Source organism: Microcaecilia unicolor, chromosome 6 (genome assembly GCF_901765095.1).
Source record: "Microcaecilia unicolor chromosome 6, aMicUni1.1, whole genome shotgun sequence".
Lineage (NCBI taxonomy): Eukaryota > Metazoa > Chordata > Amphibia > Gymnophiona > Siphonopidae > Microcaecilia > Microcaecilia unicolor.
In genome coordinates, this window is record NC_044036.1 from 45,434,268 (window position 1) to 45,458,669 (window position 24,402).

General features: G+C 45.1%; 1 protein-coding gene and 1 long non-coding RNA gene across 4 annotated transcripts; one reads left to right on the forward strand and one right to left on the reverse strand.

Moving 5' to 3' along the window:
- Positions 1 to 3,994: 3,994 nt before the first annotated feature.
- Positions 3,995 to 18,773, reverse strand: DIRAS3 (DIRAS family GTPase 3). 3 transcript variants are annotated; one of them, XM_030207249.1, is made up of 3 exons: positions 18,688 to 18,773; positions 5,202 to 5,932; positions 3,995 to 4,043 (listed from the first exon to the last, which is right to left on the reverse strand). In XM_030207249.1, exon 2 carries the CDS (start codon positions 5,838 to 5,840, stop codon positions 5,244 to 5,246), a length of 597 nt encoding a protein of 198 aa, XP_030063109.1. In that variant the 5' UTR covers positions 5,841 to 5,932; positions 18,688 to 18,773; the 3' UTR covers positions 3,995 to 4,043; positions 5,202 to 5,243. The 3 variants fall into 3 exon arrangements, with proteins under 3 accessions (XP_030063109.1, XP_030063112.1, XP_030063110.1); XM_030207252.1 differs by lacking the exons at positions 3,995 to 4,043; positions 18,688 to 18,773 and adding an exon at positions 9,822 to 9,842 and having other exon boundaries at positions 4,074 to 5,932; XM_030207250.1 differs by lacking the exons at positions 3,995 to 4,043; positions 18,688 to 18,773 and adding an exon at positions 6,150 to 6,245 and having other exon boundaries at positions 4,074 to 5,932.
- LOC115472812 lies at positions 5,636 to 18,858 on the forward strand. The gene is made up of 2 exons (XR_003942562.1): positions 5,636 to 5,708; positions 18,675 to 18,858. It is a non-coding gene; the product is annotated as an uncharacterized LOC115472812 (long non-coding RNA).
- Positions 18,859 to 24,402: the final 5,544 nt, after the last annotated feature.

Genomic DNA, 24,402 nt, shown 5'->3' on the forward strand with positions numbered 1-24,402 from the left:
AGATACTAATGGGAACATTGGCAGCAGCTCACTAAGGTACATTGAGCCACCCAAAGGCACACCTGCTTTACCCCACTGCACATCCCCAATTCCCAGTAACAGTGCACATGCTCCATAGAAAGGCCACCATGCCACCCTCTGTCCCCATGGCCACCTCAGCTCACACAGCACCTGTGGCTGTATAATGCATACAGGACCGTGCCGACACGGTAAGCGAGGTAAGCATGGCAGGAGAGCGCCATCCTCTGAGGGGCGCCCCGCCGCACCATGCTTACCTCGCCCTCTTCTCCCCAGATCCTTGTCCTTTTTTTTTTGTTTAAATTTACCTCTCAGGCGCGTGGCAGCGTAGCGTTAGTGAGGAGGCGGCGCTCCCTCACCCCGACGTGTCAGTCTCTTCCCTTCGCTCGGTTCCGCCTTCTTCTGATGTCAGAAATGACGTCAGAAGAAGGCGGGACACTGAGCGAAGGGAAGAAGACACGTCGTGGCGGGGGAGCGCCGCCTCCTTCTCACTAACGCTACGCTGCCGCGCGCCGGAGAGGTAAATTTAAACAAAAAGAAAAAGGATCTGGGGAGAAGAGGGCGGGTAGTGTAGCGATCGTTTTTTTGGGGGGGGGGACGCTCTGGCGGGGCCAACTGCAGGGGGGCGCCAGAGACCCTAGGCACGGCCCTGAATGCATACCCCCCTCAGCTGCCCCCCCAATCTGCCTGTTGCTATTTATCACAGTCTATGTGAGGAGCATTGTACAATATGTCAAAAATAATAATGTATGTGACGCCAAGAAGACCCATCACCTGAATCCTGTCTTCACCAACTTGTGTTTTGCAGACGCTTTGGAATACACCGGGACCTTGAGTTCCTCCGGTGCCAGTACAGGCATGTCTGGCAAGAAGACCCCGTCCTAATCCGGCACATGCAGGAGCGCCTCAGGGCCCAACATAAGTACCACAGACATAACACCCCTATAACAGCTCTGTCCTTGATCAAGGACCGAGTACGCAGCCACCCTCATTAGAGTGTGCCCACAACCCCCATATCTACTAGAATGTGTTGCAGCCAACCCCCAACTTATGAGATGAGACGGACAGGAAGGGTGGAAGTAGCCTAGTGGTTAGTGCAGTGGACTTTGATCCTGGGGAACTGGGTTCAATTCCCACTGCAGCTCCTTGTGACTGTGGGCAAGTCACTTAACCCTCCATTGCCCCAGGTACAAAATTAGTACCTGTATATATGTAAACCACTTTGAATGTAGTTGCAAAATACCAGAGAAAGGCAGTATATCAAGTCCCATTTCCCTTTTGGTCAGCATCCTCCAATGACCAACACAAAAGTGCCCAGTGTGTCACACACATCTACCTAGCACATTGCAGCTGCTATGGCCCGGGAAATAAAACAGTAACTCCCAACACTCACAGTGGGAATCAAACCCACATCCCTTGCATTCAGGGCACACAGCTCTTGTGGGTGTGTACCAGGAATGCTTAGGATCCTTTTTATCAACCAATGCTCAGAACTAGCAGCATGCATATAATTTGCTTGCTGTTAGTGTTGGGCATTGGTCAGTAATTTGGTGTTGAGCCGGTATTGAGTAACTTGATGATGAGTAACTCAGTGCTGAGCCGGTATTTTTCCAGTGCTGTTCCCTACAACACCAGAGTTTTGTGCATCGGGCCTTTACACTGACGACATCTTTGTCCTTCAGGAGATATTTCCTGATACTAAGGCTTCTCTTGCCAGATTTTCCAATTGTATTTCTAAAACAATGTATTACCTATATTACATGCAAAATCTATCTGATACATATTCATTATTGGAATCACGAAAAGTAGACTGCCTAGGGAATACTCTAGGACCGGCTTGAGAAACACTATCTGTAGAATCCATTATAAGGATAACATGATGCACACAGCTGCACCTTATACCACAGAGAAGCCAGCTGTATTGCCCCCCACCCCCATGCCGGTAAACTTTAATGTAGGTATACTTCTCTAGCTATTCCAAATAATAGCGCTATGTATAGTAAAAATGGTAAAATGGTGTAGAATTAGAGAGTAATTGGGTCTGCTTGGATTTCAAGTATAAAAGCGTGCTTACCCTGGGGAAAAAAATAGAGAATGAAGCATGTCAAAATAGATCTGCAATATCCTTACATCTTTTCCTCTATTCTTAATATTTAACCAGGAGTTTGTACTCTGTAATGCAAGAGGTACAGCTTGAACTTGGAAAATTCTGTGTTCAAGTTCGACCCTATTCGGACTAAATCATTTGATTATGCTAAGATGTATTTTTCTCCTTATGTCAAAATTTTGAGCTAGAGGGGAATCACTGAATGTATTGCATTCAGACATGGCCCAAATTAATTTAACACACTGCTCCTAAGAGCTATTGGCATTGCTCCTGCTGTGCCTTTGTTGAGTGAAGTTCAGCTTTCTAGGGATGTGGACCTGAAAGTCAGTACCTGCAACTTCAAAGCAACCCTAGGGACTTATCCTCAGCTACAGTATACAACAAAATGTTTCCAGTGTGGATGAAATCTGAGCTGTAAGTTTGAATAGCTTAGTTTATTCATTAACTGGATATACTCCATTTTGAATACGAGTACAAGGTACTTTACAATAAATAAGATTTAAAAAAGAGGTACTGTTGGTCCTGCTGAATGCTGGAAATTGTGATTTGTCCCATATTTCCACAATTGAAACTCTGCTTGTAAAGAATGGAAAGGATTCCACACGTCAAAATGCCTGCTTCGGGAAATCTCTTCAGCTGTGACTTGTGCTTTCCTTTCTATCAGAAAATGTGTGCATTTAGTAGAGAAGGAGAATTCAAATTTTCAGTGGCAAGTCCAATGCCCACAGACCATTCTTTCCCACCTTATTAATAAAGCTATCCATTGGCTCCCATCTGTTTCCTCATCCTACCCTCCGCTCACGGTTTGAATTTGCTAGACACAAAGTAAACACTTGCTAATAAACATTTGTTGTGTTTGGCTATAAATGCCGAGGTTCCTGCAGAGAAGAAAATTAAAAATAAATAACTAGCTGGCATTGCACTGCAATCTCATCTTAAGGAACTGAAATCTTTCAATGTAAAATATTGTCTTGAAGTTTATGAGTGTGATTTGCAATCCACTTTGGGGCCCTTTGACAAAGCTGAGCTAAAATGTGGCCTGTGCTGTTTTTAGCATGTGGGTTTCTCATGCAGCTGAGGCCACTTTTAGTGTGGCTGTAAAATGGCCACAATTGCTTTTTTTCCTTTAATAGCCACATGCTAATTTCCCAATTAGTGCATGGCCACTAACGCATGAGCTCTTACTGCCATCTATTTGCTAGATGGTATGTGCTCCCATGCTCATCAGGCAGGACGTGGCAGTTTACCTCTGCTACCTGATTAGTGCATGGCATGTCTACTCTCTGACTCCTAACATGCCCCCTGCTAAAAAAAAAATATTAAATATTTTTTAGCATGGGATGGGCACATGCTGATTCCAGAACTACCCCTGGACACCTGAGCGTGTCCCACAGCAGTAAGCACACTTTAGCGCTTACTGCCACTTTGTAGAAGGGTCCCTTAGTCTTTTATAGATAATACAGGATAGAAATCTGTTAAATAAATAAATGTAAGGCATTTATATACTCTATTATATTGCAGACACACCTAAACTAAATATATATATATAATCTCCCAGGTCAACTGAACAGGTTCATCAAGTCTTGTGTCTGTCCCATTGCATATACATTTGTAGGTTGCTTTTCCCCCTTTGATTTCCCTACAAAAAAAAAATCAGAGTTATAAATGTATACCTGACACATGTACAATATTAATGAGTATGCGAGAAACATCTCGCGGTAGTTCTGAGATCACGTGCACCCATCCTGCATTAAAAAATATTTTATATATTTTTTTTTTAGCAGCAGGGGGCAGATTAGATATGCCATGCACTAATCAGGTAATTCAAACACATCCTGTTTGAGTGGACATTATTTTTGTCATATTTAATGGAATTAGAATAGGTGCGCCCAGGTTCACGTTAAGCTGGAGGAAAAACATAGGTGTTCTGACTGCATCATACATGGACCAGGGCACATGCACTAATCAGGTAGCATGGGTAAATGTCTTTTTCGTATATGGTGTATGGTGCTGCGTATGCCTTGTAGCGCTATAGAAGTGATAAGTAGTAGTAGTACATTTCCTACTTTGCCATATGTACTCACTATGGGCCAGATTTTATTAAGAATTCTTCTAAGGCAGGGGTTCTCAACCTACTCCTTGGGACACACCAAGCCAGTCTGTTTTTCACAATATCCACAACGGCTATGCATAGGATAAATTTGCATGTGTTGCCTTCCCTGTATGCAAATCTGTCTCATACATATGCATTGTAGCCAGGTATCATGAAAACTTGACTGGCTCACCGAGAACTAGGCAAAAACCCTTGTTCTAAGGCACAAAATATGAGAAAACACCACAGTGGCACATCTAACTTTTTTTTTTTTTTTTTTACAAAATCAGAAAGACTAACCTTCAGAGTTTGGGACTGTTACAAGTTTATTAGAAACAAATATATTATGGCCCTATTTGCACCATGTTAGGCAATAACAAAGCAATAATGAAACGGACAAAGCATTTAAAAAATGAACGTCATGACCAGTAAAAAGCTTTCATTTACAGTTGCATGTTCCCTCAGAGAAAGTATATCCATACTCAGAATTTCTTTTAAGTTACCTTTCCTAGGAAAGTACTCATCATCTTGGTAGCCAGGTCATAGTCTTCCCTATACGTTGGTGCACATACAGCCTAAAAATTGTCATATGGACTCATGTCTTATCCACCTGAATGTTTTAACATTTGCCAGCTTTTTAGTGACCATGTGATGCAAACATTTTTCAAGCATACAGAATGGATAGTGTGCAAAATATAGCTGCTTCCAGGGTACTATATAACCTATTTGAAATCAATTTCAGAAAAAATACAGACGTTTGCCACATGTTAACATGTTCTGCATTTTTGCAGTCTGATATTTCAGTTAATACTAGCTGATAGTCCGAACATGCATTCAATGCTTTCTTCAAATGGGTGTTTAAAGAGCTAACCAAGCTGGCAAAGCAATCTTTTTACATATCCAGTTTGAGTGGACATTATTTTTGTCATAGTTAGTGGAATTAGAATAGGTGCGCCCAGGTTCACGTTAAGCTGGAGGAAAAACATAGGTGTTCTGACTGCATCATGCATGGAACAGGGCACAGACTTACATAAGAGAGCATTTGCCTTTCAGTTTATCCTTCTTTTTCTGTTGCTTGGATTTCTTTCCGTCCACCTGGAGACTGACAGTCCTTCTCTTTTCCAGGTTCAGAAGTTCTTGAAAGAGCTCCTGTACGTTGTGGTTCGTTTTGGCGGATGTTTCCATGAACGAGCATTTCCACCTCTTGGCTTGGGCTTCCCCCTCGCTGGCATCCACCTCTCTCTGGCTCTCATCAGTCTTGTTTCCCACAAGCATGATGGGGATATTCTGGATGTCCCCTTTGATCTGGCAGATCTGTTCGTAGATTGGCTGAAGTTCTTCCATAGACTGCTTGCTGATAACCGAGTACACCAAAATGAAAGCATGGCCTTTGGAGATGGAGAGCCTTTGCATGGCAGGGAACTGGTGACTCCCCGTAGTGTCTGTAATCTGAAGAGTGCATATATTCTTATCACAGCTGATCACCTGCCTGTAAGTATCTTCTATGGTAGGGATGTAGGTTTCTCTAAAAGTCCCCATGACAAACCGAAGAACTAAGGAGCTTTTCCCAACACCTGCAGCTCCAAACACAACTACCCTATAATCGTTACTTTGTTCTGGCATGTTGGCTCAGCTGCCACCCAAGAAAAATCTTAATAGTTGGAGTTCTGGGTGTCACACTGCCCTGTTCTTACATTCCCTGGTGAGTAGACTACCTGGAAAGAGAAAATAGATCAGCCATTAACCTGCAGGCACTAAGTTACTTTGATATTTACAATATAGGCTCAATTCAGTAAAGGCAGTAGAACTTAGGTGCCAAAAACTTGGGCGCTAAGCACCAGTTCTATAACAGCAATATTGCTTGTAATCGGCATTATAGATTACTAGCGTAAGTCCATATTTTGGCACTTAACTCTAGGCATGAGCGCTTACACCATGTCAGTGGCTGGTGTATATACGCACATCCAAATACTGGTGATGCATAGAAGAAGGATGGAGCCTCATGTAACAACAACCAAAGTGTAATAGCAGGGCAATAAAACACAAAAACCAGTCCAATAACAGCGTCAAAAGCATTTAATATTCAAACAGGAAGACTCAAAAGACATGGCCGTGTTTCAGCAACCAATGCCTGCATCAGGAGTCATGCAGTACTTAAATGCGTCACCAAATGCTGGTAGTTACGTGCGTGATAGTATTCTAAAACTTAGCACGTAATTGCTTGGCATACCCCTGACCTGCTTATGCCTCTCCCACATCTGTACCCCCTTTGGAGTTGTGCGCCATCAAAATTAGGCACTAAGGGGCCAACATTTGGACTCCTGGAGGCAGCCCAGCTAACTCCCATGGGCGTCAGCAAACCCAGAAATTCGATGCCAGGCTGTATTTAGCGACCAGCATTGAATTTCCAGGGGTTTTTTGGCCGCTATGCACATAACTGGTTAAGCTGATATTCATCGGCTGAACAGCTAAGTTATAGCAGCCAAAGATAGACATACTATTTATGTGGATCTGGCTGGCTGCTAAACTTAGCTCGTCAGCTAATGAATATTGGCGCTAACCAGCTATGTTGGTGACTGGTCTACACGCTAAGTGCTAATATTCAGCCAAGATAGGTGGTTATCTTGCGCTAAATATTAGCGCTTAGCCAGCTTAAGGCTATTTAACCAGCCAGGACCCATTCCTGGCAAGTTAAATAGCGCTGAATATTGGACGGTAAGTTTATATAATAGGGGGGTAAGTCATAAGAACAGCCATATTGGGTCAGACCAATGGTCCATCCAGCCCAGTATCCTGCTTCCAGCAGTGGCCAATCCAGGCCACAAGTACCTAGCAGAAACACAGTAGAACCATTCCATGCCACCAATCCCAGTGGCTTCCCCCATGTCCATTTCAATAGCAGGCTATGAACTTTTCCTCCAGGAACTTGTCCAAACCTTTTTTAAACCCAGATATACTAACAGTCGTTACCACATCCTCCAGCAACGACTTCCAGAGCTTAACAATTTTTGAGTGAAAAAAAGATTTCCTCCTATTTGTTTTAAAAGTATTTCCACACAGTTTCATTAAGTGTCCCCTGGTCTTTGTACTTTTTGAATGACAGAAAAATCGATTCACCTCCACCCATTCCACTCCACTCAGGATTTTGTAGACCTCAGTCATATCCCCCCCTCAGACGTCTCTTTTCCAAGCTGAAGAGTCCTAACCTCTTCAGCCTTTTCTCATACATCCCCTCTATTATTTTGGTTGCTGTTCTTTGAACCTTTTCTAATTCCGCTATATTGTTTTTGAGATACGGCAACCAGAATTGAACACAGTACTCAAAGTGAGGTCGCACCATGGAGCAATACAGAGACATAATATTTTTGGTCTTATTTTGCATACCTCTCCTAATAATTCCTAGCATCCTGTTTGCTTTTTTTGGCCATCGCTGCACACTGGGCATTTATGTGCGTAACATCAAATTAATGCCAATTATGGCTTGTTGACACCAATTATTGCTACAATTTTGTGCGAATAAGCTACATTAAACACGTAACTGAACCCTGCGCACTCAGTTTTTAGTGCCCTTTATAGAATTTGGGAGTATATGTGAAATTGTATTTGTAAAACTCTTCAATAAACCAAACCAGTCCTCCACAGTTATACAGCGCTATAGGACAGTCAGTAACATAAAAACACGGTAACATAAGCAGTTGGGATTTTCTGTCTCACTGCTTCGTCAAATTTATACATCACAATTATTCAATGAGGACATAGGACGTAATAGAATTGGTTGTATAAATGCCACAGCTTTATTAAAATTTCACTTGTGACTTTCCATTATAAAAAGTCATCTGAGCTTTATGTGATCGATCCTAGCTGTTTACCCCATGCTCGTGCCTCAAGTCACCAAGCTAGGAGTGCATTCTCTTACAATTGCTATGTGAATGGGACCTTTGCTGTAATTGCAAGATAGGGTCCCATTCATATAACAGGGTTCCAGCTCCTGCAAGGTAGTGAGCCTGCTGAGTTGTGCTCATATTATACTTGTCCCTTAGCCAGGATTAGCCTTACCCTGGTGAACAGCAGTACTCAAACATTTCACAATTATTGTACTCCCTATACTCCAAGGCTCAGATGCTCTGCCAAGCTGCGACAATTTAAAGAATAACCGTACATGAATGATCTTGTTATAACAGTACAAACAACTGCTTACCAAATACCAGAACTGTAGAAAAAGTCAAGTTGTCATTACACAAGCATTAATTGTAGCCTTGGATAGTATTATGAACACTATTAATTGTTAAAATGATTAACAAAGAAAACTTGCAGTGAGTAGGTGGGTGCTTGGCAATCTGGGACAAAGAAACATATGGCACCGGGCAATTGTTTCAAATTGTTGGCACCCCTCCAACCTGGAGGGGCCCCAGGCAGTCAGCATGAATGCATGACCAGCTGTGGTGGACTCCCAGAGGAATGCCTGTCCGCCAGGAAAGAGGAGGTGGGCAGATCACCCCTGCTCAGCATTGCTCATTCCTTCCTCCACCATGTTAATGGTACTCAGCCCACCGCGATAAGAAGCAGTCAGACTTTTCCATCCTGCTTCGTCAAATTTATATATCACAATTATTCAGTGAGGAATGAGAGGCAATAGAACTGGTTGTAGCTTTAAATTCAGTTGTATCATTCCATTATAAAGTCATCTGAGCTTTATCTGATCGATATAGCTGTTCACCCCATGCTCATGCCTCAGTAACCAAGTTAGGAACTCATTCTCTTATGACTGTAAAGATACCCGCTGTGCTTGCAAGCTTCCCATTTGCATAACAGGGTTCCCAGCTCCTGCAAGATAGTGAATCTGCTGTATGACCAGCTATGCTCCTGCTATGCTTATCCATTAGCCAGGATTAGCCTTACCCTCAGTACTCAAGCATTTCATATTACTGTACTCCTTATACTCTCAAGGCTTGGTGCTCTGCCACAGACCCAGGGAATCTAAAACTTAGCATGTAATTGCCATGCCCCCCCCCCCTTCCAATAGAAGAGAGAGTGTGGTCTAATCCCACAAAAATTCCAAAGCCTCCTATATGTCTTAAATAACAAATCCTGTGCCACATCAGACATGTACCTTATCCCGTCTAAAATAACCAGGTGTGGCTTCAACCCAATTCTTTGAAACTGTTAATCCCCCTTTTTTCTTTAACCCACTTCCCAACTTGCCTCTTTACTTTTTTAAGGTCCCTACCCACCTACTTCAGCCTGGGCATAATATCAGACCAAACAAATTTTGTATAGGATCATAAGGAAATTAAATCAACAAAATCATTTTTAACCATAGTAGTAAATTGTTTACAGTAAATGTGCCCCAGGTTGTTACTCCCTAGGTGTATCACCATGATGTCCAGGACTTATTCAGTCATGAGGGGAAGCAGTTGAGGCCAACATATGCCGCTGACTCCTTTCCAGATAATATAAACTTTCTTAGGAGCCAAAGCCACAGGCCGCCGAGAGACAAAGCCATGCCCGGGGCAAACATCCCTTGGGCCCTCCCCTGTGTGCGTCCCCCACCCTGCATGGGTGCACGCACCCCCCCCCCCCCCCCCCCCCCCCGGGCCTGCTTACTTGCTTAATACTTGTCTCCTGCTCCTGTGTGCCGGGACCGACTAACTCTGCCACACAGCTCCTTCTTCCTGCCACGTCCCCTCCAGTGTTTGCGGAAACAGGAAGTGCATCACACAGGAGGCGGGATGAGGCAGGAAGAAGGACCTGTGGCCAGCAGAGCAGAGTTACTACGTTAAACTGGCATTGCAGTACACAGGAGCAGGAGATCAGGAGACCAATCAGCCATTCCCCTTGGAGGCTGGGCTCTGGGGAATCTTGCCCTCCCCCCTCCCGGCAGCCCTGAAGCCACGTGGGGTCCCAATGGATGCTTCGCAGCCCTCCTGCCAGCCCAAAGGACAAAGGAATGTTCCACAGTCCACATCGTCCTTCACCATCGGGGCAAGTCTAGAAACAAGAATAAAGGCTGCTTTCAATTAATGGGTAACAGCAACAAAATCAAACACTTTGTCTACAAGCACATAGCATTTGTAAGCTTTAGGGCACCAACAGCCTAGCTGCTGAATGGTCTGAACAGGCATCCTTTAATTTATTTAATTAAAATACTTATAACCCACACTATGGTTCCATTTTTGTCAATGCAACAGCCGTAGCCACGCCAATACGGAAGGAGTGGGATCTGAAGAAACCCAGGTCAAACCTGGCAACCCTTAATGCTTCGTGCAAAATGGCAAAAAATTGATACCACTTTAGCGGGGAGCTGTCCACATGCAGATACAACTGTGGGAGCACATCAGGACACATCCCGAGTTTACCCACAAAGCTAAACACGAGATGTCACTAGATCTGGTACTTGCATCAGAGTACTGTAACTAGTTGCCCTCTCCCATATGGATCAGTTTTTAAGCACAAGATCTTAACAATTAATGAAGTTTCATTTAGGAGGATGTCTGAATATGACAGACTATCCAAATGGGAACACAGTCATGACCAGTTATTTTCCCTACATGCAAAGCTGCAAAAAATGCTAATGAAAAAACAGATCTAAATAGCGTAGTTTCAAATGGGAAGAAACAAATGGATGGGACGGCATAAAATAATTGACATTGGATATTATGAGTAATAGGCCTCCAAAAATCTGGCTGGGGTAAAACAGAATGGTGACGTTTTAAGTATAGAGTGTAGCAGAAAACTATGACCAGATTGAATCCAGCCCTTCAATTTGGCAAAAAAAAGTTAAAACTTGTAAGGTGTGCTTTGGCGGATATGCAAGATGATGTGAGGGCTTGTGTCCAGATAAGGAAGCAGGCAATTGTGCTATCAGCTATAGGACCAGGCTCCCAAACCAGAGATAACATTTCTACCACCCTGAATATAGGCTGTCGAAGTGGAAGGAGGAAGTGACTGTTGTAACAGTGTGTTTAGATGGTTGTTCCATTTCTCCAAAGATTTTCCGGTACTGGTGTGCCGGTGTTGTCAGACATTGACACAAGCTGCTGGAAAAGTGGCCAACTGAAATGAGACAGTGCTTCGTCTATGCTATTATATATGCCTGGACTATGTCTAGCCCTCACAGTAATGTTAAGCTGGAGACATCACAACACTAGGGTTCTAACTAATTCAGCTATTTGTGGACACTTGGAAGCAAGAATGTTAATAACCGATACCACTTCAGTATTGTAGGACCAGACAACCACCCTCTTGTTTATGAGTTTACGACCCCAACGGTACAGCGAGACCACAAAGGGCAATATTTCTGGACAAACCTAGTCATGCCAAGGCTGTGGCCACAGGGAAGCACACCAGGCACCCTGGAAATAAGCTCCAAATCCAAATAAGCCCACACAGTGTCAGTAAAAGAGAAGGAAGTCAGTGTTTGTTACTGTGGTGATTTCCATGGTTAGATCCCATTTTATTCCATGAGAAATAATTGCCAGACTGTAAGATCTCATCTTTGTCAACCATAGGTGGCGATGCCTGAGTGGTGTAAGAATGATCTGTCTGTTGGAATAGCCTGGCAAGCAAAATTCAGTGACCGTAACAATGTCTGGACTTCTCTCAACATTAACCTTTTTGCATTAAGAGCAATGTTAATCCTAATCTTCAATTCTTCAAGTTTATTAGGTGAAAGATTTATTATCATAGTGATTGTACCAATTTTATTTACCAAAAATGACAAAATTTGGGTGGGACTAACAGTTTTTCCTTTAGACAGTAGCACCCCAAACTCTAACGGCATTGCTTGGAATTGAAATAGTAAGGTGTTGCAGGTATTACTATTGGCTGGGCCTATGAAAAGGAAATAGTTTAAGTAATGTACCACCGTGGACAATTTGGTTCTGAAGCACAAAGCCCAATGCAAAAAGGAACTAAGCCTTTCATAAATGGTGTATGATACATCTATCAAGGAAATTTTTACCCTTGAAGGAAAATCCTAGCAAATAGAAATAATCAGGACTGATGGATAATGGTCTCAATGCAGATTTGATATCTACTTTTCCAAGAAGGGCGGATCTACTGTCAGCCTTGATTGTCCTGATGACAGTCAAAAGACACATATTGGACTGTGCTGTCATTATGAGAAATGAAATCATTAACTGACTCAGCCTGAGATTTCCAGATTCCTTCTTTGGAACAACAGAGACCAGTGAAAGATATGCTAGAAAATGGTAAGTCATTGAAGGGGCCCACTATATGGCCTAACGTTATTTCTCTTTGAATTTTTTCCCTAGTAATGCTTTTGTACTCATGATGGTAATTACGCACAGGTCTATATATTCAAAAGGAACATAGAAAACATTGGCAAAACATTCTTTCAAAACCACTGTTGCATGTTGATTAGGGTACAGAGAAAGAAATGGCAGCATAGAGTCTAAAGAGACAGGAGTGCAAGCTCTGAGTGAAGTGACTCCACTGTTTGGGATGGGCTGAGGTTTGGGGTAGGTTTTGGGGTCACTGTATGAGAGGGTGTGGTGCTGAACAGTTTGAACAAATATGCTTGTATTTGCAGTCTCAAGATGAAAGGTTATCCCTATTGTTCATACTCTTGAAGTTGCCTTTAACCAAGGCATGGCCTCTGGGTTTAACAGAAACATTCTGCAGGCCATAAAGGTATTATCCTGCAACCCCCATGACACGTGAGGTTGAGTTTCCACTTTGTTTCTATAAAAGATTTTAGGATTTTGGCCCAGACAATTTTATTGCCTCAACTAGATTACTGTAACTCATTATATTTTCAGATCTTTAATAAACTGTATAACTGTTTGCAGCTGTTGCAAAATACTGCTGTTAGGTTCGTTTGTCGGCTGGGTTGTTTTGATAGTGTGTCATCTTTTTTTTTTTTTTTGTTACATTTGTACCCCGCGCTTTCCCACTCATGGCAGGCTCAATGTGGCTTACATGGGGCAATGGAGGGTTAAGAGACTTGCCCAGAGTCACAAGGAGCTGCCTGTGCCTGGAAAGGGAATTGAACTCAGTTCCTCAGTTCCCCAGAACCAAAGTCCACCACCCTAACCACTAGGCCACTCCTCCATTCACTCTTCTTTGTGTGATCTCCATTAGTTGTCAATACGTCAATGTATAAATTTTAAAGTGATTTGTTTAATTTTTAAATCAGTATTTGGATTGAATTCAGAAGGGTTAGGAGAAGTGCTTGTTATCCCATCTTTTACCAGAAACTTGGGTTTTGTAAGCAAACTGAAATTGGGTTTTTCCTCAGTGAAGATCATTCGTTTTCAGACAAATATTGAAAACTCTTTTCCTTTTTCTGGGACATGATTATTGAATATGTTACCAACTGATCTAAGACACATACCTTCTTATTTCTTTTTTAGGAAGGTTTTAAAGACTTGCTTGTTTGATCAGTAGTTGGAATTTTGTTAGTTGTTTATGTTTGAATATTGTTATATTGTTTTTGTTTTGTTATATTTTTTTGAGATGTTATCTCTCTCTATTGTAGCATTCTCTTGATGTTTAAACCACTGTGAATCCTTTTTGGAAGACATGTGGTATATAAGACTCCAATAGAATAGAATACAACCATGCAAAACCCCCGTATTCTTTCCATATACTAATTATAGTGTCAAGGTCAGACAGCATAGGACCTCTCTGTTCTGGATGCTTACTAGATACTATACTTGTCATGCTAGTGAAGGACTGCACCCAGTTGAGGATGTTTCTAAACACAGACTTATTATGGGTCTGCAATAAGTCCTCCTGCTTTACTATTCTCTTAGAATTCCTCCTTCGCCTCCCTTCTAATAGTTTAATAATAACAAAATACTCCCTCCTCAAAACCTTCTTCCTAGGGGATCTAGGAACACACTTCCACAACCCAGTTGGATTCGGATAATAAGAGTATGCAGGATTTACAGGAGGAGGAGTAAAATGAGGATGAGGACGAGTGAGAATGTAGAAGAAGATCAAGAATGCCCGTTTCTCTGTATCTTTTGTGTTTCTTTGATTATTCATGTGTCCTTGTTGTCCCTGAACTCAGTGTCTGTGCACTAGTGGAAAGCTCACCTACAGTTGGTGGAAGTGGAGCAGATGCAAGAGCTCCATCTCCAAAGATGCAGATGTCAACAATGTAACAGCAGTTCCTCCATGTATTGAGGGCAATTGCAGAATCTGGGGTCCCAGAGACTGCGGTATTGGCAAAGCTTGGGGGACCTCAGGTGCCTACAAAACAGAAGGTACAGACTTCTGGGGAAGAAGTGTGTCATTAGCAATTATAGTCGGAATGGTAGTATTAGCACAGGGATGGGCAACCACTTTTCTCGAGGGCCACAACCCAGTTGTGTTTTCAAGATTTTCACAATGAATATGCATGAGCTTGATTTGAATGTACTACTTCCATTGTATGCAAATAGATTTCATACATATTCATTGTGGAAATCATGAAAACCCGTCTGAGTTGTGGCCCTCGAGAACCGTGATTACCCACCCCTTGTTAGAATAATGTTGCTGTTGAGGCAAAGCTTGAATTTCCAAACAGTGAGTGATATTCCCCAGCTATGATGACGCACCGTTACTGTGGTCAAGTGTTTAGTATGAAGACAGTTCCTGCCAGAAATGTTATGGTGATTGTGCCCCCTAGGTGTCTGTGTTCTTGGAGCTTTATGTGCTCGCTTACACCTGTGTGACCAGAGGAAAGAGTCGCAATCATGCGACAGTGATGAACTCCTGCAGGAGGCTCTTCTCTGCTTGCACTGGTGCTGGTTAGAGTGACATGAGTGTTGACAATGTTGCCTGTGCCTTCTGTGGTGATTTCTCTCAAAGGTGTACGATGTCTGACTCTCAGATGAGTCGGACCTTCTGATAATGTCAGAGTAAGGTCATCTATGTCATGACTGCTTGCCCTGGTGTATTTGCATTATCAGTTACAATATGCTGTGGTGAAGGGGGAGCATGTGCAATGTTGAAGCAATGAGGGACGGGACTTGTGATATTGGTGATACTGTTCTTGCTGTGGTGCCATCTCTGCAATGGAGTGTGCAATAATAGCTTTTGGAATTGGAGGTGTGCGCATTCCCATGAATCGGCTTTGCATACTCTGGTGGACCAAGTCTGAGTTGGGCATGCACTAGTTTCCCCTGAGGCATCATGAGGATTGAGCCCAACCCCGGGCACCAGACATGCTCTTTGTTGTGGCTGAGGAAACTGGGTGGGAGGGTAATTTTGACTGATGGTGTTTGGGAAGCATTTGAACAGGCCAAAAGTAACCAACCCCTAGGAGAATAGCAAGGATTAAAATTAAGATGCAAAGTAAATATAGAAGTGTATAAACACGGAGGATCGCCATGTACAAAAAGGATGGAATTCCAACTAAAGCAAAACTTAAATGACCTCATAGTGAGTTTTGATGGCAGCTTCAGAGGTTGGGAAGTAAGAACAAAGTCGGACAGACTTCTAAGGTCTGGGTCCTGTAAATGGCAAAAACAGATCAGGATCAAGGCTTTGATGGCAGCTCCTGTAATTGGGAAGTAGGGACCGGTGCCAGGCAGACTTCTATGTTCTGTGACCCAAAACTGGCAAGGAGAGATAGAGATTAAATATACCAGTGTTTATTCATGAAGAAGTGGAACCTGTGCAGAGTGCCAGATTCAACTCGGGCCACCTTTTTGGGCAGACTGGATGGACCATGCAGGTCTTTATCTGCCGACATTTATGTATAATTAGCTACTAAAATATAGCACATCTGTACCTCACAGTAGATAAAGGAGAGTAGCACTGGACATCCTTACATCTGTGCTTTTTTTTAATTAAATAGAAGCAAAGCTGAGGTCACAAATTCTAATAGGACTGGAACCTTGGCTCAATGCTTACCAGCTCTTTCAACTGCCTAGGCTAGATTTCACTATAATCATTTAGAGAAAGGAGTCACAGTGATATTCAGAATGGGCTTCTTCATTTTTAGCCCACTACCCTAAATATAAGGTATCTCAGCGTAGGTCAAATCATGCAATCCTCAGGAGAGTCTTGTCTCAGAGAACTACAGGCTAACAAGCTAATATGTGTAGTATGAGGTACCTTTCTACAAAGTGTAGCAGTGGTGTTTCAACTGGCTGTCCAGGTTCCCAAGCTGCTGCTGCTGCTACTTCCTAGCTCCGTTTGTAAAATTTAACACCTGGTCGTACCCTAGCGAACATATTACATTTAAAGAAAAGTGATATGGAGAAATTAGGACTTACCTGATAATTTTCTTTCCATTAGTTCTTCACACTATTCCAGGACGAGTGGGTAGTTATGCCCATCGACCAGCAGGTGGAGATAGAAAATACAGAACTGAGCAGCACTACATAGCTCCCTGCTAGCAGCTCAGCTCCTCAGTATCAGTCCTCAAGCAAGGAAGAAAGAATCAGGCGCATGGTCAGCAACCAACACATCCAGCCCCAAGAACCATCCTGACCCAGGGCCCCCCCCCCCCAAGGGCCCCCCACCTACACTGCTGCCTGCGCAGGGGCTTCGCTTCTGTTGAAAAAAAACAAAATGGTTGCCATTCCCACCTCCTTCTGAGGTGAAGCACCAAGGCCCTGCATTGGGGACCAGAGCCGAAAGAAACGCGCTGCTGTGACAGAGCGCACCCTGTATGTGCGAACCCCAAATCAGCTCCTCCACTTGAGAACCAGACTGCACACCGTGCAGCGGCCCAAGGAGAAACACCGCTCACTGCAAGATGGGCAGCAGGTCACACACTAAGTGGGGGTTGCCATGGCCAGAGACTGCCGCTGCGCGGGAAAACATGTGGCGCACCATGCTACGCAGCCACTTTTTTTTTTTAAACCGGAGCACAGCACAAACAAGCAAAAATATGTCCTTTTTCTTTACATTCAGGTAGATTTGGCAGTTTTCTGTCTTTGGAGGAATCACAGTCTGTTTGTATCTGCCAAAGACCTCAAGGAGCAGTTGTGAGATTTCAACCAAGTTCCCCTGCTCCTCCACTTCCTCCATGGTTTTATTTTTTTTTTTTTTGTAGCACCGACACACAGTGCTACCATCAATGTCCCAAGGCCTGAAGCACAGCAGAAAGGACCCTCCACCCTGGGTCCACCCCCCCCCCCCACTTTCAGAGCAGGGAACGGCAGCAGCAGCACCGGCCTGCCAGACTCACTGTGTTGCCTGCGACTCCTCATCTTCTGAGCAGACTGGTTGCTGAGCAGGCTCTCACACAGAGGGAAAACAGGGAAAAGACGCAGAACACCCCAGAGGGCAGGCACGACAGGGACCCAGCACCACCAGGTATGTCTGCTCAACTGCTCACTCTGCTCAACTGAGAACCAGTTGAGCAACTGGTCCAGGAGAAAGGCCTCAGAACCAGAGACAGAGGAAGTCTGTCCATCCACCTGCTGGAGATAGAAGATACTGAGGAGCTGAGCTGCTAGCAGGGAGCTATGTAGTGGTGCTCAGTTCTGTATTTTCTATCTCTACCTGCTGGTCGATGGACAATTACCCACTCGTCCTGGAATAGTGGGAATGAACGTAATGGAAGGTGGGATTTGAACCAGAGTCCTTTGGTTCTCTTCATTGATGCTTAGCTGGCTGCTCTAACCATTAGGTTATTCCCCCCACATGAAATTCAGATGCAGTAACCATGTATAAAGTGGGATTTTTCACCTGGGTCCCCTGGCTGTCAGTCCGATGCTCCACCTATTAGGCTACACGCACCCCTCTCCCCACTTCGCATCTAGGCTACCTCTTAGGTTCGATTACTTATTTATTTATTGGGATTTATTAACTGCCTTTACGAAGAGATTCACTCAAATTTAAAGTGGAAAGAAAGAAAATAATCTCAGGCAACTGTAGGCTGTGTGAAAATGTGGCATTAATGGAAACCCCTTACTCGTCTGAGCATAGGGCAGCAAGCTGGAGATGAACTCAACCAGGCTCAGCTGCTAATTGGTGGTTTGGGGCAGAGGGATACCTTGCGCTCCAAGTTAAAAAGCTGTTCAGCACTCCGGAGCAAAGAAAAATATTGCACCAGGCCACTGAGCAACTTTTTAAATGATTTGCACCCCTCCCTCCACCCTGGACCAGCCCCAGGCAATCAGCGTGCATGTGCTATGAGCTCTGCCAGGCTACTAGAGGCGCACCTGGCCCACTGGGATAGAGGAGGCAGGCAGGGCGCCCCTGCCCACATTGCTTGTCCTTCCCTCTGCCATGTTAACGGTGGGCCAGGCATACTGGTAGGTCTGCCCCAGTTTTGTGACAAATTCATCCTGCTGCTGACGAACTGAAAGCAGATGCAATGTTGATATACCATCTTTCTGTGGTTACAATCAAAGTGGTTTACATATTACACACAGGTACTTATTTTATACCTGGGGCAAATAAGTAAGCCAGGATGCATACCAAAAACAGCTCACGTCATATACTTAACATGAGTAAAGTTACGCCTTTCTATCTAAATATGTTTTACAGATCCATACGTTACCTTTCAAGCTCTGCTTTGCCTGATGAAGGATGGAGTTACAGAAAGCTGGAATTACGCCCGCCTGGAGAGATTCATGCTGGGGTACCCCATCCTAGAAGGGTTTGCTGCACCAACTGATGAACTGCATGTGACCAAAAGAATTAAAAAAAAAAGATAAAATAAATTCCAAAAGTAATATACCAGTCTCCTCAAGTTCTCCTTTTATTCCCGGATCGTGGGATTTTTTTCCTGCTCCCACCCACGTTGGGGGGCGGCAAGGAGAGTGCTAATTGCACCTCTAGCCTCAGATCAAAGGATCAATGCGACTCCTCCCAGTTCTCTCCCCCACAAATGGGGAATCTGTGCTGCTTCCACCACCTAGGAGCTCTCCCGGAAACCAGCCTGGGCACAAATGAAAATAAGCTTCCAATCACGTAAGGACTCGGGGCTGAGGCAGCAAGAACTGAGAAAATCATGGCAATCAGTGTGCTGGAAGGAACAGACCAGGATCCTCCCCTGAAGTGAGCATGCCAGGGTTGCAGCTGCAGGAGCTGCCCCTCCCCGAGCCATCACGTAGGGCTTTTCCCTGAGTGATGCTCCCCAAACACTGGCTGCTTGCCTGGCCACGAAAAGCAAAGAGCACTGCACTCTGGCTTCCTCCCACGGGTGGATCGCAGACTCTGGCACCTACCTACTCTCAGGGACAACAGAACGTGCTCTCTGTGCCCAGAGCCAGTTCCCGTGCAGAAAGAAAAAAAAAAAAAAACAGATCGGGCGAGCCCATTGCTGGGGGAAGGGTGGGGAGGAGAGGGGGAGGCCAGCATCCACAAGAGAAGGTGCCCCCAGTGTTGGTCAGCACCCTGCAGCCTCCCTTACAACCAGGGTCAGGATTTCCAGCCCCGAAGTCGTGTCTCTCTTTCAGGGAGAGCTGGAGCTGGGCTTGCGCTTCTTTGTGGTCACCCTTCCTTTCATTCAGTTTTCTAAGTGAGTGGAACATCCCATTCATGGCACTGGCGTGGAATAATAATGTTATTAAAGGAAAGCTGCTTTACTTTTGTTCGCTAGAGAAAAACCAAGGGGAAAAAAAAGAAGGTCACCAGATCTGAGCTTCATGCATCCTTGAACTAATTATAAAAGTGCTGCTGGAAGTCTGTGCAGCCTATTTCTGCTTAAACAATGCAGGCAGTCTTTATTATGTTTCTATGTCTAGCTCCATCTCTACCTGTTTTCAAATCTATGCTGAAAACCCACCTTTTCACTGCTGCTTTTAGCTCCTAGCCACAATTGCCCTCCCCTTGTCCCTTCCTCCCTTCTCACCCATTACTTTCCTCACCGTCACCGGTAACTGTCTTGTCTGTCTGTATTATTTAGATTGTAAGCTCTTTTGAGCAGGTACTGTCTCTTTGTGATGTTCAGCGCTGCGTGCGTCTGGTAGCGCTATATACAAATGTTAATAATAATGTTTCTATCTCATCTACAATAAAGAGTGTTAAGGAAATACAATGGTAATTTTGGGGCTCAACTGCTTTAGCTTCTGAGTAAGTGTCAGCAGTATTTTGTGAGAAGGAACGTCGTGCAGGAATTGCTCCCACATTTCCTACCCACCCACACTAGAAAAAAAACTCAATTCACTTGCTTTAACCCAGAGAGGTATATACAAATAAAAAAGTACATGAGTATTGTCATACTGGGAAAGACCAAAGGTCCATCAAGCCCAGCATCCTGTTTCCAACAGTGGCCAATCCAGGTCACAAATACCTGGCAAGTAATGTGTGGGTGTTAGCATGTTTGGCATTCAAAGAACAGGATTTTAGTATAATGTACTCGTATTCTCTGTTAAACTTTTCAGAAAATAATGTCTTTCTTTTAGGTCAAAGAAAAGTCTACAAATTTCTGAGTGCTGTAGAACAGGTAAAATTTGATCAATTTTTTAGTCTTTCAAAAAGTACAAAGACTAGGGGACACTCAATGAAGTTACAAAAATACTGTTAAAACAAATAGGAGGAATATTTTTTTTTCACTCAAAGAATAGTTAAGTTCTGGAACTCTTTGCCAGAGGATGTGGTAACAGCAATTAGTGTATCTGGGTTTAAAAAAAGGTTTGGGCAACTTCCTGGAGGAAAAGTCCATAGTCTGCTATTGAGATAGACATGGGGAAGCCACTGCTTGCCATGGGATTGGTAGCATGGAGTCAGGGCCGGTTTTAAGGCGAGGCGGCCGCATAGGGCCCCGCGCGCGCCTCAGGTCGCCCCGCGCACGCCTCAGGTCGCCCCGCCCGAGCTCCAGTCCGTCCTTCCGTCCTCCCAACAAATCCGATGTGCGATGGGGGCGGTCCGCCCCCCCCAGATATCAGCGGGTGGGGGGGTGAACCGAGTCGCTGCTCTCCTGTCACTCCTGTCTTTAAAAACGCAATTTGGAAGCGCCAAAGACAGTGACAGGCAGCGCCTCGCGTCTGCCCGCCCTGCTACTAAAATCTGTTCGACGTCATTGGGCCTTCCCACATTGAGTCCCGCCCTCCTCTGAGGTAACTTCCAATTACCGCGAGGGCGGGCGGGACTCAATGTGGGGAAGGCCTGAACGACGTCGAAGAGATTTTTAGTAGCAGGGCAGATGCGAGGCGCTGCCTGTCACTGTCTCTCCGACGCTTCCAAATTGTTTTTTTAAAGGCAGTGAGGGTGGTGGGCAGCAGAATGGAGCTCAGCTGGTAGGTGGGTCGGAGGGGGGGAGGGACTCAGATGGGAGAAGGGTGGGGGGTTCTCAGGTGGGGGAAGGGTAGGGTGGGGGTTCTCAAATGGGGAGGTGGAGAGGGGGTTCACGGATGGGAGAAGGGGGTGGGGAGGGGGTTCTGGGAGGGTTGAAGGGGACTGGGGTTGGGGAGGGGATTCTCAGATGGGAGAAGGGGATGGGTGGGGAGGGGACTGGGGTTCTTGAATAGGATAAGGGGACTGAGGTGGGAGGGGTATTCACGGATGGGAGAAGGGGGTGGGGAGGGGTTATTGGATGGTTGAAGGGGACTGGGGTTGGGGAGGGGGTCACGGATGGGAGAAGGGGATGGGTGGGGAGGGGGCTGGGGTTCTTGGATGGGATAAGACTGAGGTGGGAGGGGTATTCACGGATGGGAGAAGGGGGTGGGGAGGGGGTTCTTGGATGGTTGAAGGGGACTGGGGTTGGGGAGGGGATCACAGATGGGAGAAGGGGGCGGGGAGGGGGTTCTTGGATGGTTGAAGGGGATGGGTGGGGAGGGGACTGGGGTTCTTGGATGGGAGAAGGGGACTGTCACTGGGGTCTGAGAAGGGGCCATATGGGGCCTGGGGCTGGTGGGAAAATGGGGCATGCGTGGGTCAGGTGGGAGAATGGTTCTGAAAAGGGGGCCCTAATACAAGGCATGTGGATGAAGGGGGCTGGAACTGGGGGCTGAAAAGGAGGGTAGGTGGGATAAGGGGGCTAGTACTGGGACTGGAGGCTAAAACTGGGGACGGGGCTGAAAAGGGGACAGGGAGAAGTGACTGGGGGGCTGAAGCTCGGGACTGATGGGAGAAAAGGGCTGGGGCTGAAATGGGGGACTGGTGGGATAGTGGGGCTGGAACTGGGGTTGAAAAAAAGGGGCGGAGAGAGGGGCAGATCCTGGATGGGGGAGCGAGAGGGAGGGCAAACCCTGGATGGATGGCAGAGGGAGGGCAAATGGTGGATTGAAGGGGCAGAGAGAGAGAGGGCAGACAGTGGATGGAAGGGATAGAAAGGGCAGACAGTGAATAGATGGGGGGGAGAGAGAGGGCAGACAGGGGCAGATGGTGGATGGATCATGGAAGGGGCAGAGATAGAGGGCAGATGTGGATGGAAGGGGCAGGGAGAGAGGGCAGACATTGGATGGAGGGGACAGCAGAGAGGGCAGACACTGGATGGCAGAGAGAGACCGAAGATGCTGGATGTAAGGAAGACAGTGAAAAGAAGATGAGGAAAGGAGAAACCTGAGACAACAAACTGTAAATAAAATATATATTTTTATTTTTTTGCTTTAGGATAAAGTAGTATTGTAGCTGTGTTAATAAATGTTTATAATAGAACATGTAAACAAGGTAATCTTTTTATTGGACTAATTTTAATACATTTTGGCTAACTTTTGGAGAACAAAACCCCCTTCCTCAGGTCAGGATAGGATACTGTAACAGTACTATACTGTATTGACCTGAGGAAGGATGTTTTGGCCTCTGAAAGCTAAATCTATTAGTCCAATAAAATGGTATTATTTTATTTTCTATATTTGTTTTATTTCTATTTGTTAATTTGTAAAGTGGCGATTGGTATTTGTTAGTTTTTTTCAAATTTACATCTGCTGTCTTTATATTTTGCACAGTACTAGGGGACATTTTCTGTTTCTGTGGTGTTGAATTGTATGCAGAGTGGCATCTTGAGGGTTCAGTTTAATTTTTGTCTAAATAGAAAGTTTAAATATTACTACTTATTCTATAGTGGATTAGGGTGTATCTGTGTTTGTGAAAAGACATGGCTTTCAATTGGCATTGACTGTGCAGGATCGACGACGATCTGTACTTTTCTGTCTGGTTTCATTTTACAATAGGTGAATTGATGCTCTAGTGCTCACTGTAGTGTTTTAAGATGTTTTCCTTTTCTTTGTGTGATTAGTAGAAATGACTGCTTATGGTATGGTAGAATTGCTCTATAGGTCCTGAGTGTTTTGTATTCTCGGCATACCTAGTACTGGATTTTGGAGGGGGATGTTAAAAAATGACTGGGAGGGAGGGAGGGAGGCCCTGGAGCTGGGGGCCTTGGAGCTCGGAGGGAGCGGTCTGGGAGCTTGGAGGGAGGGGTGGCCGGCCCTGGAGCTAGGGAGGGGGCGGAGCTAGGGGCGGGGCTAGGGTGGGGCCCCATCAAATTGGTCTGCATAGGGCCCCACACTTGCTAAGACCGGCCCTGCATGGAGTGTTGCTACTATTTCGGTTCAGGGCTGTTGAGAGGGGGGCAGGAGGGGCAATATTCCTCCAGGCCCAGCATCCAAGGGGGCCCTGGCCATATGGTGGCACGAATGGCTTTGCCGCCCTACTTTTACATGCAAACCAAACCAGCATTTCTCCCTTCCCCTCAACCCCTACCCCCACCCCCCGGTTCAGTATCTCTCGTCTTTCCCTCCTCAGCAGTGTTCCTGAAGGTTAATGGCAGCATCTAAAACGAAAGCAGCCTGCCTCATCTGGCATCAGAAGTGTTCCTCTGCAATGTCCAGCCTCTGACACAACTTCCTGTGTCTGTGGAGGCAGAACACAGCAAAGGAAACACTTTGGAAGCCAGCCAGAAGCAAGTTGCTTCTTTTTTTATGCTGCCGGCAGCCCGCAGGAACACTGTAGAGGGTGGGGAGGAGGGAAAGATGAGAGAGATATTGAATCGGGCAAGGGAACCGCGGCACTGTTTGGGTTTCGGCTATGTACTTGTGACCTGGATTGACCACTTTTAGAAACAGGATACTGGGTAAGAAGGACCATTGGTCTGACCCAGTATGGCTTTCTTAAGTTCAGTGAGCTAGTCCTTGAGGTCTAAGTTACTTGTGTCAAAATATTAAAGATCCTACGTATTAAGTCAGTTTAATTAACAGTTAGGGGTGTAGGTGACTTCCTGGTACTAAATGGTCTTGGTTGGGGCCAGATGTTTCAAGTTATCCACACATCACCTGGAGGCAGATGCTCAGAGCTCCTGCACTAAAGCCCACAGTTCAAACCCCATATA